The 18,712-nt window shown below is 38.8% G+C and overlaps 1 protein-coding gene and 1 non-coding gene across 5 annotated transcripts in view; both read left to right on the top strand.

Moving 5' to 3' along the window:
- Positions 1 to 18,712, top strand: part of ADAM17 (ADAM metallopeptidase domain 17) — a 66,627-nt gene that overhangs the window by 18,569 nt on the left and 29,346 nt on the right. For 2 of the 4 annotated variants that reach the window (XM_004028817.5, XM_063696068.1), the window contains 6 exons: positions 922 to 1,052; positions 1,828 to 1,916; positions 9,821 to 9,989; positions 11,536 to 11,669; positions 14,444 to 14,533; positions 16,456 to 16,569. In XM_004028817.5, the coding sequence (XP_004028866.4) occupies positions 922 to 1,052; positions 1,828 to 1,916; positions 9,821 to 9,989; positions 11,536 to 11,669; positions 14,444 to 14,533; positions 16,456 to 16,569 (727 nt within the window). Of the gene's footprint in view, positions 1 to 921; positions 1,053 to 1,827; positions 1,917 to 9,820; positions 9,990 to 11,515; positions 11,670 to 14,443; positions 14,534 to 16,450; positions 16,570 to 18,712 lie in introns of those variants that run through there. The other 2 variants (XM_063696069.1, XM_055377463.2) reach the window with 2 other exon arrangements.
- Positions 5,406 to 5,509, top strand: LOC115933657 (small nucleolar RNA U13). The gene has a single exon (XR_004069521.1). It is a non-coding gene; the product is annotated as a small nucleolar RNA U13 (small nucleolar RNA).

An 18,712-nucleotide genomic window follows, 5' to 3' on the forward strand; every position in this document is an offset into this window, starting at 1 on the left:
AAGATATGTTGTTTTGAGGAGGAAAAAAAGCATGAGTACTTTTTTTTTTTTTTTGAGCGGGAGTCTCGCACTGTCACCCAGGCTCCGCCTCCCGGGTTCACTCCATTCTCCTGCCTCAGCCTCCCTAGTAGCTGGGACTATAGGCACCCGCCACCACGCCTGGCTAATATTTGTATTTTTAGTAGAGATGGGGTTTCGCCGTGTTAGCCAGGATGGTCTCGATCTCCTGACCTCGTGATCTGCCCAGCTCAACCTCCCAAAGTGCTGGGATTACAGGCGTGAGCCACTGCGCGCGGCCGCATGAGTACTTTTAAATATAGAAAGCAGCATTTATTAATTTTGCACAGCAATAAGAATTTTCTCATAGTCCACCCAGCTTGATAGAGACAGCATAGTACAGGGTTTTGAAATAAACCAGGTTTATTTCCCAGTTTCACCGTTTACTAGCTGTGTAACTTTGAGTAGGTTGATTAGCTTCCAAGCCTCAATTTGTACTTGTGTGAAGTGGGGATAATAGATGCATAGTATCTAACACCAAGTAGGTGTTCAATAAATGGTATATAATAGGATTAGTTTTTAATAATAATTTTTTTAGATAATGAGGATTCCAACTTAACTACGCAGTCATGTGTGTTTCCTTATTCCTCAGTGTTTTCCAGGAGAGATAAATGTATAAGTTCTTTGAATATCTTTACCCTAGTGTGAGTTTATTGTGATCTGCTGTTTTTATAGCTAAATAAATTAGTCCATTTGTTGTTACAGGAGATATATTGCTCTAAGTACCTAATAAGACTTTAGTTGTAACTTGCATAGTGTTTTATTAATGTCAATGCTTCTGGCTTTTTAAGAAAGTTTAATTATATGAAAATGAGACTTAAAATTTGTGTGCTTAGAGTAAAATATGAATGCATTTTTCTTCAGGCATTTTAAATTATACCTGACATCAAGTACTGAACGTTTTTCACAAAATTTCAAGGTCGTGGTGGTGGATGGTAAAAATGAAAGCGAGTACACTGTAAAATGGCAGGACTTCTTCACTGGACACGTGGTTGGTTAGTATGGAGCTTGTTGGTTTGCCCCTGTGTCTGGTGTATTAGGTCTCCAAATCTAACTTGATTGCATATTCTTTTCTGGTGCAGGGTAGTGGGGACGTGGTGTCATAGAAGTGCTATTCTTTGACTGTTTTCTTTGAAGTATATAAGTTTAGAGGCAGGAACATTCTAATAGGAGGAAATGAGTATTATCTAAATGTCATACTAGCTGGCTGGTTTAATGATTAAAATTAAATTCTTCTTAAGTGATAGGAATTTAACCTTTCTTTTCATCAGTGACTGTAAGCTTTCTTTATGATATTTTAAACAGGGAAGCTTGGAGATGAAATACTTGGTGATCCTATTATGTATGTATTTGAGAAAATCTATCAAACAAGCAATTGCAGTTTACTTTTTGACCTTTTTCTGCAATGAGAAAAAAAGTCATTGAAATCCACAAATAGTATAGTTCCTAGGCCTGTACATTCTAAATCATGCTTTCTGTCTCTCTTAGTTCTTCCTTTACCTAAAAGTAGATAAAATTATTCCAGAAGAAAATCTTAGCAGTTTTGTTTGTTTTGGGAAAGGGATAGGTTTCAAGTGACTAAACTTGAGGCTACCCCTTAGGAGGTGAGATTATCTAGCTTCTTTCTGGAGCCTTTGTTTCTTGTTTTGCAGAGCTCTCACAGTACTAGGCAAATTCCACCCTGAAGGATTTAATTTTTATTGAGAGTAATGCATAGTTTCTTATTCGATGTAAGTATTTTTAAATAATAAATTTTTTTTTTCTCTTAAGGTGAGCCTGACTCTAGGGTTCTAGCCCACGTAAGAGATGATGATGTTATAATCAGAATCAACACAGATGGGGCCGAATATAACATAGAGGTAAATTTATATGTGAATTTTTTTTCAGTAGCTTATATCTCTGATTTTCAAAAAGGTGCTCAGTTCTGCAAAGGTGAAAAGTAATTATACTTATTTCTTTCCTCTTCGTATTTGAAGTTTTTTACTAGGAAAGTAGACTTTTTAAAAAAGGATAATCTCTAAGAAGCTGTGTTATGATACACCCTGTATTTCTAAGTACCATAATTGAGAGAGTTACATGTGGGATGGATAATAGGAAGAGAAAACTTTCTTTCCCACCTGACTCATTTTTTAATTCTTTCTCAAATAATCAATAAATGTAAACATCCTCAGAAATGAAAAGTGAAGTATTATTTTTCAATTTCTCTGTTTTTCTGCTAGACACACTGGAAATGCTAGATCAATGAAAGGTGATAGTTCATAGTCTGAGAAGTTAAAGAGGAAGCTAGGAAAGTCAGGCTGTGGTCACTCTTCCATTGAAAGAGTAGCAGTAGAAATCAAGACCACAGTGGCTGCATTGGTTAAGACACATATCTATCTGTCAGATGTTAGTCTGCAAAACAAAACGTTTACTACATAATTGTGAATTGAAGTTGATTCTGTGTTTCCTGAAAAATGAGAAGACTCTGGGTGGTGGTGGTGATATCACTAAAATAGATCACCCGTGGGAAAACTGAGTAAGATTGGTCAAAATGAAATGTTCAGGTGTATTTGAGTGCTCAATAGGGGTAAAACAGTCTGCTGGAGCTATATATACTATATGTTTTAATTATATCCAATCTACACGACTGTTAGTCCTTTGACTGTCCATTATTGTGAAAAAGAAACCTATGGCGTTGCAGTATGTTATAGTTTGTTAATGTTTAAGCTATTTAATGTCAATGTTTTGAGGAGTCTGGCCTACCAGAAAGAGTCAGAAATTTAGTAGAAAGTAAAGGAACTAATATTATAAATGCATTCATTCTAGAATAGGCAAAGCATCACTGGAATGTCTTAAATTTGCCTGTTCTTTCAAATCAATTTATTTTTTAAGAATGCCTTTATTTTAAAATATATGCTCATTGCAAAATTCGGAAAATAGATTATCTGTACTTGGACAGATAACTACTATGGACATTTTGAGAGACATCCTTCCAAATTTTTTTTTCTATGTGTAAATACACAAATAAATATAGTTATACCCACTATTTTTTCCTGCAAAACTAGGACCATACAATATGTACAGTTTGTCTTCACACATTTTTCGTTTAACAATATGATTATGAACCTTTTCGTGTTAATATAGATCTAAATTAGGGGTTTTTTTTGTTTTTTTTTTTTTTGAGACGGAGTCTTGCTCTGTCACCCAGGCTAGAGTGCAATGGCGCGATCTTGGCTCACTATAACCTCTGCCTCCCCGGTTCAGGCGATTCTCCTGTCTTAGCCTCCCAAGTAGCTGGGACTGCAGGCGTGTGCCATGATGTCCGGCTAATTTTTTTTTTTTTTTTTTTGAGATCGAGTATCACTCTGTCACTCAGGCTGGAGTGCACTGGCATGGTCTCGGCTCACTGCAACCTCTGGCTCTTGGATTCAGGCAATTCTCCCGCCTTAGACCCTTGAGTAGCTCAGACTACAGGCACATGCTACCTCACCTGGCTAATTTTTGTATTTGTAGTAGAGACAGAGTTTCACCATGTTGGCCAGGATGGTCTCGATCTCCTGACCTCATGATCTGCCAGCCTCGGCCTCCGAAAAGTGCTGGGATTATAGGCGTGAGCCACTGTGCCTGGCCTCAACTGTTTTGTTTCTAACTTTTGAAATAAAAGGTATTGTAGTGAACAGCCTTGGGCACACCTTTTGGTGCATGTGTTTAGTTGGAATGGTCTGGATGATAGGGAATAGTCTGGGAAGTTAAATGAAGAAACTGTAGGAAGCTCTGTCTAGGCTGTGCGAGGGCTTCAGATAAACTCCCATAGCTGAGTAGCTTAACACAAGCAAAGTTTTTTCTTACTCTCCTGTGGCTTGATGTGGGTTAGGTGGTTCTCCTCTACTTTGTGGCTTTGACTTTTGGACACATGTCCTCTGTAGTTCTCACAGAAAGAAAACAGAGCTAGAGAATTATACAGGATATTAAGGGCCAGGCTTGGAAATGGCCTTCCGTTCAATACATTCTAGAACACTTTTATCTCTGACCTGCTACAAAGGAGAATGGAAAAGATAGTCGTAATTTGAGCTCAGAAAGAGAAAACAGTGTGGTAAATGCACAGCATTGTTTTTGCTGCAGTGCTTATGTCTGCTTATTTCCTTAGAATAATTTATTCTTTTTTGTTTTTTTGAGACTGAGTCTCACTCTGTTACCAGACTGGAGTGCAGTGGCGTGATCTCGGCTCACTGCAGACTCTGCCTCCTGGGTTCAAGCCATTCTCCTGCCTCAGTCTCCCGAGTAGCTGGGATTACAGGTGCGCACCACCACACCCAGCTAGTTTTTGTATTTTTGGTAGAGACGGGGTTTCACAATGTTGGCCAGGATGGTCTCAATCTCCTGACCTCATGATCTGCCAGCCTCGGCCTCTAAAAGTGCTGAGATTAAAGGTGTGAGCCACTGTGCCTGGCCAGCTTATTAATTCTTAAGCTAAAATGTGTGTCTTTAGGATCCAAGTTAAATTTGCTCAAATTACATTTTTTTTTTTTTTAAGATGGCATCTCGCCCTGTCACCCAGACTGGAGTGCAATGGCGCGATCTCGGCTCACCACATCCTCTGCCTCCCAGGTTAAAGCGATTCTCCTGCCTCAGTCCCTTGAGTAGCTGGAATTACAGGCGTGTGCCACCATGCCCCGTTAATTTTTGTAGTTTTAGTAGAGATGGGGTTTCACTGTGTTGGCCAGGCTGGTCTTGAACTCCTGACCTCGTGATCTGCCAATCTTGGCCTCCCAAAGTGCTGAGATTATAGGCATGAGCCACCACGCCCAGCTAGATTACTCATTTTTTTCAAATACTTCCTTTTGGAAAAATAGGAATTCTGTTTCCATCCATACCTTTGTTTCACTAAGTACAAAAATGAGTATAACTAATATTTCGTTGTAAGATATTTACTTAGCCAGGCACAGTGGCTCACACTTGTAATCAGCACTTTGGGAGGCTGAGGCGGGTGGACTGCTTGAGCCCAGGAATTTGAGACCAGCCCAGGCAATATAGGGAGACCTTGTCTCTACTCCTCCACAAAAAAAAAAAAAAAAATTAGCTGGGCATGGTGGCACATGCCTGTGGTCTCAGCTACTCAGAATGCTGAGGCGGTAGGATCAGTTGAATTCGGAAGGCGGAGACTGCAGTGAGCTGAGATTGTACTGCTGCACTCCAGCCTGGGTGACAGAGCGAGACCCTATCTCACACATACACACACACAAAGATGTTTACTTACAAGTATACTCATCAGATACCTTGAGGGACTTTTGCATGAAATTAATAATTTTTATTGAAAAAATGATTTACTACTTACAGGGGTGATTTTCATACTCTTTATAATTCTTTTGATACTTTTATAGTTCATAAGTGTGGTGATTAGCTGTTCACACACACATATGAGATGTACCACCCTAGAACCTTGTTACAATGTTAGCACATTACCAGTCTGACATGAAAAAAAATAATTCTTTACACTTACCTTGATGTAAAAACATTGTGCATCTGCACTAATATCTTAGGAATATAAGTGAGCAGGAAAAAATATATATCTTATTTTTAACACATCATCATTAAATATTTTGTTTACGACAGTCTTACTTGGTCACTCAGGCTGAAGTGCAGTGGTGCCATCATAGCTCACTGCAGCCTTGACCTCCTGGGCTCAAACAATCCCTCTTTTCTGCCTCCTGAGTAGCTGGGACTACAGGTGCATGCCACCATGCCCAACTAATTTGTTAAATTTTTGTAGAGTGTATCAGATTTTTGATGAGGTCTCACTGTGTTGCCTAGGCTGATCTCAAATGTCTGACTGTAAGCAATCCTCCTGCTTGGCCTCCCAAAGTGCTGGGATGACAGGTGTGAGCCACTGTGCGCAGCCATTAAATATTTTAAACCGTCACGGACTTTATCATAGCTTACTATTTATATAAATAATCCTGGGTTAAACTTGCATAGTGAGATAATATTTCCCCCAACTTTTATTTATTTATTTGAGATGGAGTCTTGCTCTGTCGCCCAGGCTGGAGTGCAGTGGCGCAATCTCGGCTCAACTGCAGTCTCCGCCTCCCAGGTTCAAGCATTTCTCCTGCCTCAGCCTCCCAAGTAGCTGGGATTACAGGCACACGCCACTGTGCCCGGCTAGTTCTTATATTTTTGGTAGAGACAGGGTTTTGCCACGTTGGCCAGGCTGGTCTTGAACTCCTGGTCTCAGGTGATTCACCCGCGTCGGCCTCCCAAGGTGCTGGGATTACAGGCATGAGCCACTGCATCCGGCCTAATTTTTGTATTTTTAGTAGAGATGGGGTTTCACCATGTTAGCGAGGCTGGTCTTGAACTTCTCACCTTGTGATCTGCCCACCTCGGCCTCCCAAAGTGCTGGGATGACAGACGTGAGCCACCACGCTTGGCCTCCCCCAGCTTCTAGTTTTGAAAATGTTCAGCTGGTACAGTGGCTCATGCCTGTCATCCCAGCACTTTGGGAAGCTGAGGTGGGTGGATCACTTCAGGCCAGGAGTTTGAGGCCAGCCTGGCCAACATGGTGAAACCTCGTCTCTACTAAAAATACAAAAATTAGCCAGGCTTGGTGGCTTGCGCCCGTAATCCCAACTGCTCGGGAGGCCTAGGTGGGAGAATCGCTTGAACCTGGGAGACAGAGGTTGCAGTGAGCTGAGATCGCTCCACTGTACTCCAATGTGGGTGACAGTGCGAAACTCTGTCTCAGAAAAAAAAAAAAAAGAAAATGTGCAAATCTACAGAAAGATTAAAAAGTACCCTGTAGTTACAGAAAGATTAAAAAAAAAAAATACCCTGTAGCCCTTAAACAATTTCTAACATAATGTCATGTTAGCTTTCTCTCTTTTTTTCGTGAATCATATGAAAATCATTTGCAAACATCATGACCCTTCACCCCTAAATACTTCTGTATGCATCCTTAGGAATAAAGGCACTCTTTTCTATAGCTATAATAAAAGTAACATACCTGAGAAAATGACAAGAATTCTACAATATTATCTAATAATCATGCCATAGTCAAAATCTCTAGTCATCCTCAAAATCTCCTTTGTAGATTTTTTTTGGTTTTCCAATCCAGGATCCAATCCAGTTTTCTGCCTTTTAGTCAATTACTCATCAAATGATTTTTTCCAGCAACTTACTAGTAATAATGGTAATAGGCTTAGCTTTTATTAATAACAACCACTTTTCTTTTGAAATCTTAATATAAAACTAGATTTATTACCTACATAATCTTCATAATCTTCAAGTTAGGTATTATCACTACTTTATCTAATGAGGGAGGTTATGCTCAGGGTACTTGTCCAAGGCACATAGTGAGGTACGGTTGAGGTTTGAACTCAGATATATCTGATCCCAAAGCCAGCTGTCTTTTTCTGTGCTAGACTGACTATACTAGGAAACAATCAATGTGAACTTAGAAATGTTTGACCCAAAAGAAAAAAAATTTCACTTCTATTCATAGGCTAAATGAACTTTACTAAATATGGAAGATTCCTGTAGCCCGGAAGTTGGGTTAGTTAACTTTTGAGATCTCTGCCAACCCTGAAATTTTGTAACCCTTGTTTCTTACATCTGCCTCATACATGGATTACCAAAGATGTATATGCATATAATATTTAACAGTTTTATTGAGATATAATTCACATACTGTATTATTCACCCACTTAATATATACAATTTTGTAGTTGTGTGTGTGTGTGTGTGTGTGTGTGTGTGTGTGTGTGTGTGTGTATTTTTGAGATGGAGTCTCACTCTGTCACCCAGGCTGGAGTGCAGTGGCACGATCACTGCAACCTCTGCCTCCTGGGTTCAAGTGATTCTGTGGCCTCAGCCTCTTGAGTAGCTGGGATTACAGGCGCCCACCACCGTGCCCGGCTGATTTTTGTGTTTCAGTAGAGATGGGGTTTCACCGTGTTGGTCAGGCTGGTCTCGAACTCCTGGACTCAAGTTATCTGCCCACCATGGCCTCCCCAAAGTGCTGAGATTACAGGCGTGAGCCATCGCACCCGGCAGTTTTCGTATATTGATGGAGTTGTGCAAACACCACCTCATTCAATTTTAGAACATTTTTATCACCTGAAAAAGAAACGCTGTATCCTTTAGCCATACTTCCCCCTTCCTCCCTAACTCCCTCAGCTCTAGGCAACCAGGGATCTACTGTCTGTTTAGATTTGTCTGTTTGGGTCATCTCATATAAATGGAATTATATAACACGTCTTTTGTGTGTGGCTTCTTTTTAATTTTTTTATTTTTTTGAGATGGAGTCTTGCTCTGTCACCCAGGCTGGAGTGCAGTGGCATGATCTCAGCTCACTGCAACTTCTGCCTCCTGGGTTCAACTGATTCTCTTGCCTCAGCCTCCCGAGTAGCTGGGATTACAGGCGCCTGCCACCATGCCTGACTAATTTTTGTATTTTTTACTAGTCGGGGTTTCACTATGTTGGCCAGGCTGTTCTCAAACTCCTGACCTCAAGTGATCCACCTGCCTCGGCCTCCCGAAGTGCTGGGATTACAGACATGAGCCACCACGCCCAGCCTGTGTGTGGCTTCTTTCACTTAGAATAACGTTTCCAAGGTTCATCTGTGTTGTAGCATGTATCTGTATCTTATTTATTTTTATTGCTGAATAGTATTCCATTGTATGGATAAACTGCATTTTGTTTATTCATTGATTAGTTGTTGATGGACTTTTGGGTTGTTTCCACTTTTTAGCTATATTTACATTACTGCTTGTGTTTTCATTTCTCTTGGTTATATACTAGGAGCAGAATTGCTGGGTCATATGGTAATTCTACTTTTAACCTTTGAGGACCTGCCAGACTGTTTTCTAAAGTGGTTTTACCATTTTACATTCTCATCATCATATGTGAGGGTTCTGGATTTCTCTACATCCTCATCAGTATTTGTCTTTGATCATAGTCATCCTAGTGGGTATACAGGGGTGTCTCATTGTGGGGTTTTTTTTTCCCCATTGGGGTTTTGATTTGCATTTCCCTGATGGAGATAAATATATTTTTTGTGTGTCCCTCCACAAACTGCCTGGTTCTGATGAGACCAGTGTTCTTACAGAGAATAACTTTGCTTTGAAACAAAACAAACAAACAGCCTTTTGACTTGGGTAACCTTTGGAGTATGTTAATTGTGATTTACTCTGGCCTTGTAACATTGTAAGTGGAGATTTTTTTTAAAAACTGCATTTGCTGAAACAAGTAATAAGGTTCAGACCTATTGTTACAAGTTCTGAGTTTTCTTTCATATAAATATGTATGTTCTTTTGTGTGGATAAAACCTAATGTGGCAAAAAGGTGTCAAACACCTAGGTATTAAGGAAACTAAAATGAAAATGCTTCATGAACAGAAACCTTGTCGAATTTTCATTACTGTAGCACCATCACCTATAACAGTGCCAGTATACAGTAGATATTACATAATATTTTTGAATGAATGAGTGGAAAATGATATGCATTTTTCTCTTCTGCATCCTCTGAAAGATTTCACAACGTGCAAAGTATGTAAGGCTTTATTTATATACAGATAAAATAATCAGTTTATAATCTATGTATTTACTTACCCGCATAGAAACTCCATATGATTAAAAATTGAGATTATTTATTTTAATAACATGACTAATCAGTTTACTTAACCTAGAAATGAATGTTATCTAAGAACAAGCAAAGAATGTTAGAAGAATTTAGTGTTTAGGAATTGTTATTGTTTTCCATCTCAGTCGTATATATTTTCTGTTTTAGCCACTTTGGAGATTTGTTAATGATACCAAAGACAAAAGAATGTTAGTTTATAAATCTGAAGATATCAAGAATGTTTCACGCTTGCAGTCTCCAAAAGTGTGTGGTTATTTAAAAGTGGATAATGAAGAGTTGCTCCCAAAAGGGTTAGTAGACAGAGAACCACCGGAAGGTAAGGCTTAAAGAGTGTATTTCAAATAAGAAACAAACATATTACAATTGACTTCAGTAGGGGTGGTTGTTATTTCTTAAAAAATAACATGATTGTCAAGTAACTGTAGTATTTGGCATGAAAATAAGAGTTTTGTTCCAGAAATTTTCATCTTCTTTTGTTTATAATGTAAGAGTTGAAAACTCTGGAAAATAATGGGAACAACAGAGATTAGACTTTAAAAAAGATTAGGGAAAAGGGAAATGCAGTGATCTGAGGGAAAATATTCTTGCAGATATTTAGAAATGATAAAATAATATGGTGGAAAGACAATCTTTAGAGTTTATAAGAAATTAATTGGTAGCAGGAGGGACCTATATATATACTGCTTAGAATACACGAAGGTTATATCCATCTTGGGACAATCCATTTAGGGTCATTTAAAAAACGTAACCATCTTGGAATTTTACTGCCCAAAACACCTCTGGTTAGGTTTTTTGTTTTGTTTTGTTTTGTTTGCAGCACGATATCGGCTCACTGCAACCTTTGACTTCCAGGTTCAGGTGATTCTCCTGCCTCAGCCTCCTGAGTAGTTGGATTATAGGCATGTGTCACCAGGCCTGGCTAATTTTTGTATTTTTAGTGGAGATGGGGTTTCACCATGTTGGTCAGGCTGTTCTCAAACTCCTGGCCTCAAGTGATCTGCCCACCTCAGCCTCCCAAAGTGTTGGGATTACAGGCGTGCACCAACATGCCTGGCCAAAGACGGTTATGTTATTAAAATTATATATTAGCATTTTAATATATAAATAAAGAAATTCTTAATTTATTTCACAAGAAAGTGGTCCTATTAAACTAATTTTCAATGTGAATATCTTGACATTTTTACTGTTACATTGGTTAATTCATAAACTTCTTGTTGTAGAATATGACTGACAGCTTCATAGCCCAGCATTAGGTGAATGTTTTACTCTGTTGAGCACTATTTATTTATTTATTTATTTAGAGATGAAGTCTTACTTTTGTCGCCCTGGCTTGAGTGCAATGGCACAATCTTGGCTCACTGCAACCTCCGCACCCTGGGTTCAAGTGATTCTCCTGCCTCAGCCTTACAAGTAGCTGGGATTACAGGCGGGTGCCACCATATCTGGCTAATTTTTGTATTTTTAATAGAGATGGGGTTTCATCATGTTGGCCAGGCTGGTCTCGAACTCCCGTCCTCAGGTGATTCACCCACCTTGGCCTCGCAAAGTGCTGGGATTACAGGCCTGAGCCAACATGCCCGGCCTTACTCTGTTACTCTGTTGAGCACTTTTTAAAGTTTCTGTATTGGAAAAATTAAAAAGGCACTTGTCCTTGGTTTTGAATTCTACAGTGTTTAAACTTTATGTTACTTTTCACTTTTCTGTCTTCCTCCAAATTATTTTTTTTGTTGTTGTTCAGAATCCTTTAGTGATATTAAGCTCACATAATGTTTGTTTCAAAAATATGTTAGATTTAAAGTGTTACCATAAAACTCCTTGTTTTGGTGAATTTTGATTTAATAGTGCATACAAATTCATATTAGAGCTTGTTCATCGAGTGAAAAGAAGAGCTGACCCAGATCCCATGAAGAACACGTGTAAATTATTGGTGGTAGCAGATCATCGCTTCTACAGATACATGGGCAGAGGGGAAGAGAGTACAACTACAAATTACTTAGTAAGTATTTGATACTGCATCGAGTAATTGAAAAAAAAATTTGGGTGGGTACATTCCATGAAACTTAATGCAACCAGATCTGTTCCAGATACTCTTTTATTTCCCTAAAATATTTGAGGGATATTCTCTGAGGTTTTTATGTTACTGTATGGAAATTATAGTTTCAAATTTGTGACAACCCATTTTACCCTTGAACTAATATTTTCTGCATGTTAGAATTTATGCATATAGGGTTTGGGAGATGTTATAATGTAGTCCTTCCTCCTTGATATAAGTGAGTTCTTTAAAAACATCACTGCTATCATGGCAGTGAACCTGTGGTGTCACATGTGAATGTAAAAATATGTATTTGCATGAACCCATGTTTTTCTTTTGCTTATATGTATATTTCAGAGAGGAAGGTGAGTTTTGTCTGTCATGTTAAAGACCTAATCATTGGACTTCACTTGAAATAGGTGGGACTTTCGTGGTCATAACTAGCTCTAGGGCACAGAAGTGAAGGAAAGATGTAAGAAGTGATGATACTGGATTTTTAAGTATGAACTATTATGATTTTTGAAGTCTGGGGAATCATTTTTCATTGACATTTTTTGCTAGTGTGACTTCATTCGTCATGATTACTTGGCACTGACCAAAATGTTGTTACTGAGGGAATAATGGAGAATGCAGCTATTCATGAAGCAAGAAGAAGCTGGTGCAGTAAAGATGTCTTTCTCATTGCCTTGCTTTTCCCATGCTGTCCGTTTTATTCATACCCTCCCAACTTCTTTCCCTTCCCTTCCATGTCAAGTGGATTTTTTTTTTTTTTTTTTTTAACACAGAGTCTCACTGTGTCACCCAGGCTGGAGTGCAGTGGCACAATCTCAGCTCACTGCAACCCCCACCTCCTGGGTTCAAGCAATTCTCCTGCCTCAGCATCACAAGTAGCTGGAATTACAGGCGTGAACCACAACACTCGGCCCCATATCAAGTGAATTTATTATGAGGCTAGTAAGAGTCACTGTGATTCTTGTTTCTAAATAAGAGAGATTTTTACTTTAAAAAGCTTCTCTCTTAATCTGAGTTTTATATTAAGGGGCTCCTCTTATTTTACTTCTTTGTTCATTGCACTACAAATATGAATATAATGAGAGATCTAGTCTTAAAAATTGTATTTTTTTTTTTACAACTTCTTAGGCATAACTTGTTTCACAGTTGCTGGAACAAACCTCATCAACCCAGTTTTTGAACAGTAGAATATTCTCTTTGAGAAAAAGATAGGTAATTAGCATTTTGTTCTCATGTCATTTTCCTTGGAAACTATACTGCCTTCCTTCTCCAGTTTTCCCAAATCAGAGAACAAAAGAAGGAGGGTTGCTGAAATGAACCTTGTTCTTTCTGGCTGTCTTCTTACCCATTCTTCAGTGGTGAACTTTTTGGGGTGAGAGTGGGGGAATAGGGTTGGCAGTTGTCTGCCACGGCCCCTTACTTGTTTCTGGGGAAGACATTTGAGGTACTCACCAAGAGATAGAGTGAAGATGGAATTCTTTTTAGAAGGGAATACAGTTGACCCAGGAACAGTGCGGGGGTGTGGTTAGAAGCACTGACCTTCCCTCTGCAGTCGAAAATCCTCACGTGACTTTTTTTTTAAGGCTCTGTCGCCCAGGCCGGAGTGCAGTGGTGAAATCATAGCTTGCTGCAGCCTCTATTGCCCGGGCCAAAGCAATCTTCCCACCTCAGCCTCCTGAGTAGCTGGGACAACAGGTGTTCACCCTTCCTGGCTAAGTTTTTGATTTTTAGTAGGGATGGAGAATTTCCCAGGATGGTCTCAAACTTCTAAGTTTAAGTAATCCTCCTGCCTCAGCCTCCCAAGGTGCTGGGATTACAGGCATGAGCCACTATGCCCGGCCACTGTATAACTTTGATTCTCCAAAAATTTAACTACTAATAGTCTACTGTTGACCAGAAGCCTTACCAATAAAATAAGTTGATTAACACATTTTTAAAATATGTATTATTACTGTGTTCTTACAATCAAGTAAGCTAGAGAAAGGAAAATGTTATGATGAAAATCATAAAAAAAAAAAAAAAGCCAGGCATGGTGGTGTGTGCCTGTAGTCTTCTGTTACTCAGGAGGCTGAGGTGAGAGGATTGCTTGAGTCCAGAAATTCAGGCTGTAGTGAGCTATGATCGTGCCGCTGTACTGCACCCCTGGTGACAGAGCAAGACCTTGTCTCTTGAAAAAAAAAAAAAAAGAAAATCATAAGGAAGAGAAAAATACATTTACTATTCACTAAGTGGAAGTGGATCATCATAATGGTCTTCATGTTGAGTAGGCTGAGGAGGAAGAGGAAGAGTTGATCATATTGTCTCTGGTGACAGAGGCTCAAGGAAATCCATATGTAAGTGGACACTTGAAGTTCAAATCTGTTGTTCAAGGGTCAACTGTATTTCAGGTATACTGATTGACTTTTAAATTTAATTTTTATTATTGGCTGAAACGGTGGTTTTAAAAAAGCCTGTTACTTGTCATTTTGGTTCCATGTGCAATTGAGTACCTGAAATTTAGGTTAAACTATACCATTGTTTTATTCTGGTAACAGCACTTTAAGTTTGGGGCCAAAGGTTGGGAATACTCTGATACAGTAACATCTCAATGCTAGTTTTTGTGAAAGTAGAAACTTTTGCAGTGGCCTCTAAACTGAGATTTTTTCTTTCCCCATAGATTTTATATTGCATTGCCAGGAGAGGTAAAGAGTTACATAATGTCTTTTTTCTTTTTTAAATACACACAGATAGAGCTAATTGACAGAGTTGATGACATCTATCGGAACACTTCATGGGATAATGCGGGTTTTAAAGGCTATGGAATACAGATAGAGCAGGTATTTATCAATAGATATGGCTTATATTACTTAAGTTATGTAATGTAAATATTTGTCACTTGTATTCAAAACCCAAAAACTTGTCCTTAACAATAGTTGTAAATAAGTTTTCTCAGATGCCGATGATTTTTTTATGATGAATTGTGCAGTATTTTTGATGTTAATTAGTTCTAGATTGTGAAGTTTTCTGTCCTTAGTCTCGCTTTAGGTAGAAAGCCTTTTATGCTGCTGTGCTTTGTTCCTTCTTGGAATTCATGGCCTTTATATTCTCTGTAGTTTTTTTCCCCCCTCCGATTATGCTTAAGTCTTTAGTTAAAACTCTGGCATGCACCATTGAATCCTTAGTCAGAAAATTTACTAAAAAATACTGTGTACCTTTGCAAGGCTGTATTTATATATACAGAACCTTTAGGTTCTTTCGTCTCAGATATCTCCTTCTGATTTCTTGTAATCTGTTAACAGAGTGTGTCTAGCAATGTTATATTAATGTCATCTTAATAATAGCTCATATTAAAAGTTATTTCAAATTGCTAGGACTAATTAAAAAGGCTTCTGACATAAGGTATTGCTTTGGGCAGAGAGACATTTTGATATGTAAATTATATAAATTGTTATCTCTATTTTTTTCCAAGCTTTTTGTAGTAAACCATATTTTTATAAGTTATATAGTATAGAATTTAGAGGTTGAAAAAATTTTTTAAAATCATTCACCATGTTTCTAAATGTTAAACTTTGATATTACTTGTATAAAACTAAGAATTATTTTTCCCTTTTCATTCTCTTTCACTGTTATGCATTTTCTTTTTAAGTTATTATTTGAATAGGTAAAATGTACACAGTACAAAAGCCAGTGAAAAGTAAGTCTCTGCAGCCTGTTTATTGTCAAACCAGTTCCTTTCCCCAAAGACATTCATGTCACTAGTTTCATATGTATCTTTCTAGAGATGTCGTATGCAGGTATAGTGTATGTATATGTCTGTATTTGACACAACGGTGCTATGCAGTACACTTTTACACCTTGCTTTTTCATTTCACAGTATGTTGGAGAGTACTTCATGTTCATGCATGTAAAGCTGCCTCACTTGTTTTATTATAAATAGCTGCATCATGTTTGAGTTTCAGGGAACCTGTAAATTTTCTTTTTGCTTTAGGCATTTGGAACCAGTTGAAGAAACAGGAATAATATAGGAGATTAAAACATTAACTTCTTTACATCTGATGAAGGATGGATTGGAGGATGTGGTTTAGATGTGCATCATGGTGGGCTTCTAAGTAGTTCTATCCCAGATTTGACCTTGACCAGCCACCATCAAAACTGCAGAGTCCACCCCAGTAAACTTACCACACAGTGGCAGAGGAGACCAGAATGGGCCTTCTCTGCAGGCAGGCACGCAGGGAAGAGAGACTCACAGAAACTCTGAGCTGAGCATGGTTTCCTTCTTTATCTCACACTTACTAATGGGAGCCTTTGTTACTTTTTTTTTCTTCTTTGCAGGTTTAATATGAATTTGTCTGAAATGCCTGTATAAGGAGAAGACTCTATTCTTAGCCTTTTATTCCTTTGATGCACAAAGAGATGTATATTTTATTATTCTTTCCTGAATTGTCGACTATAGTTGTAATAAATATTTTAGGCTCCTGTAACCCAAGTTCTTATTTTTTCAAAATAAACATAGAGGATATGAAAATTTAAGAGTACATTTATAATATTATAAATAATTCATTGACATATGTTTTCCATACCATATGATTCTCTGTTTGTTTCAAACATTGAATATTAGTACTGAAGAATTTATGAATTTTGGTTTTAAAATTTTTTTTTCTAGAATGATTCTTTTTTTGAACAGATAAAATAATGCAGTATTCAGAGCCTTCTGACTTATTTTGGAAGTGTTCTAAGTATATGATCTCTTTAAGTATAGATTCGCATTCTCAAGTCTCCACAAGAGGTAAAACCTGGTGAAAAGCACTACAACATGGCAAAAAGTTACCCAAATGAAGAAAAGGATGCTTGGGATGTGAAGATGTTGCTAGAGGTAGGTCTTAGAATCCTGGATATGGTGCTAACACCACTTTGTCATTTCTGATCTGTGGATTGTATGTGTTTTAATGAAGGAGCATGTTAGAAAAGATGGACACCCAGAAGCAGTCTCCTCCAGCTGATCCAGCAGTAACCCCATCCCATGTAGCAGCATAGACAACAAATAACAAAAACTCTATGAAAAAGAAAAACGCTATAAAGCAATGCTTCCTTTTTTTTTTTTTTTGAGACAGAGTTTCACTCTTGTTGCCCAGGCTGGAGGGCAATGGCGTGATCTCGGCTCACCACAACCTCCATCTCCCAGGTTCAAGAGATTCTCCTGCCTCAGCCTCCCAAGTAGCTAGGATTATAGGCATGCACCACCACGGCCGGCTAATTTTTGTATTTTTAGTAGAGACGGGGTTTCTCCATGTTGGTCAGGCTGGTCTCGAACTCCCGACCTCAGATGATCTGCCCGCCTCAGCCTCCCAAAGTGCTGGGATTACAAGTGTGAGCCACCGTGCCCGGCCAAAGCAATGCGTCTTAACCTTAATATCTTTGAGGATCTAATGAGACAATCAGTGGATCTTCTCTAGAAAATAACATGGATACCCAATATATAGAGTTTTTGCACACTGTTTCATTAGTTCTGCACACTTAGTTCAGCTCTCTCTGAAGCTTATCAATTTATCTTTTAGGGCAGTAATTATCAAACAGGTTATGAACGTGTATTGGAGAGTAGAAATATAGCTTGGAGATCTGAAAGTTCTCTACAGGAATTTAAAATTTTTGTGTTTTTATTCTGGCGATTAATCTAAAGATGGCTAACTTAATCATTTTATGTCATTTGGAGTCTTGCTGTATAACAGGATGCTGCCATGTGATTCCAGTGTCTTGAGTTTGTGTGTGCTATTACTTTGGTGTAGAATGACTTTCTATGAAGTGATAGTTTTTATCTTTTAATGTGTTGGCAAGTGTATTAGTTTCCTGTTGTTGCTTTAACAAATTATCACAAGTGGAGCAGCTTAGAACAACACTTATTTATCCCATAGTTTGCATGGGCTAGTCCAGGTATGGTGTGGCTCATCTGGATTCTTGTTTAGGGTCTCATGAGGTTGAAATCAAGTTTTCAAAGCTTCAATAGAATTAAAGGATATTATAACTATTCATCCAGATGGAGAAGCATAACGTGCAGCACCTGTGTGGTACTCATTCATACCTTGTCTAATTTGATCTGCTGAGCACCCTGAGAGGTTGATTGAGACAGCATCCTTGTGAGGAGGCTCAGCAAGTGTTACTGTTTATTCCAGCTGACATGACAAAGCAGCATAGGCTGGGGGACTTAAACAACAGAAGTTTGGGTTTTCACAGTTCTGGAAGCTGGAAGTCCAAAATCAAGGGGTCAGCAGGGTTGATTTCTTCTGAGGCCACGGTACTTGTGGTGTAGATGCTGTCTTCTCCCTGTGTTCTCACATGGTCCTTCCCTCAGTGTGTGTGTATATTCTGATCTCCTTATCAGGACACCAGCCATATTGGATTAAGGCCCACCCATATGACCTCAGTGTACCTTAATTACCTCCTTAAGGGCCCTGTTTCCAGATAGAGTCACATTCTGGGGTACTGTTGAGGGTTAGGACTTCAACATTTGAATTGTGGGGTGGCACAATTCAGCCAGTAACAGGAAGATTAAATGACTTGTCTGATTAGTCATACAACTGGTGATGGCAGAGGTTGAATTGAGCACAGATCTCCTGACTCCTAGAACAGCTGAACCACTGCGCCTGTCTGCTTTTCTGTGAGCCTCCAGACAGCCCATGGCAGGGGAGGAACCAAAGAGAAGAATGACTTATGTTGACAGATGGTCCTCTCCAGTTTTCTTCCCTAAGCCTCCTAGAATATTCTTAGAAGCCTCACCCTTTTACCACGGAACTATCAGAATCCCCATGTAACCACACTTCATTCCTCATATAGGGCTCTCTGGCCTCTCATTTAAAGCATTTTAAACATTGAGGGTTTTGGCTAGGCATGGTGGTTCATGCCTGTAATCCCAGCACTTTGGGAGGCTGAGGATGAGGCAGTGGATTGTTTGAGCCCAGGAGTTCAAGGCTAGCTTGGGCAACATGGTGTACAAAAAATACAAAAATTAGCCGGGCATGGTG

Source organism: Gorilla gorilla, chromosome 12 (genome assembly GCF_029281585.2).
Source record: "Gorilla gorilla gorilla isolate KB3781 chromosome 12, NHGRI_mGorGor1-v2.1_pri, whole genome shotgun sequence".
Taxonomy (NCBI): Eukaryota; Metazoa; Chordata; class Mammalia; order Primates; family Hominidae; genus Gorilla; species Gorilla gorilla.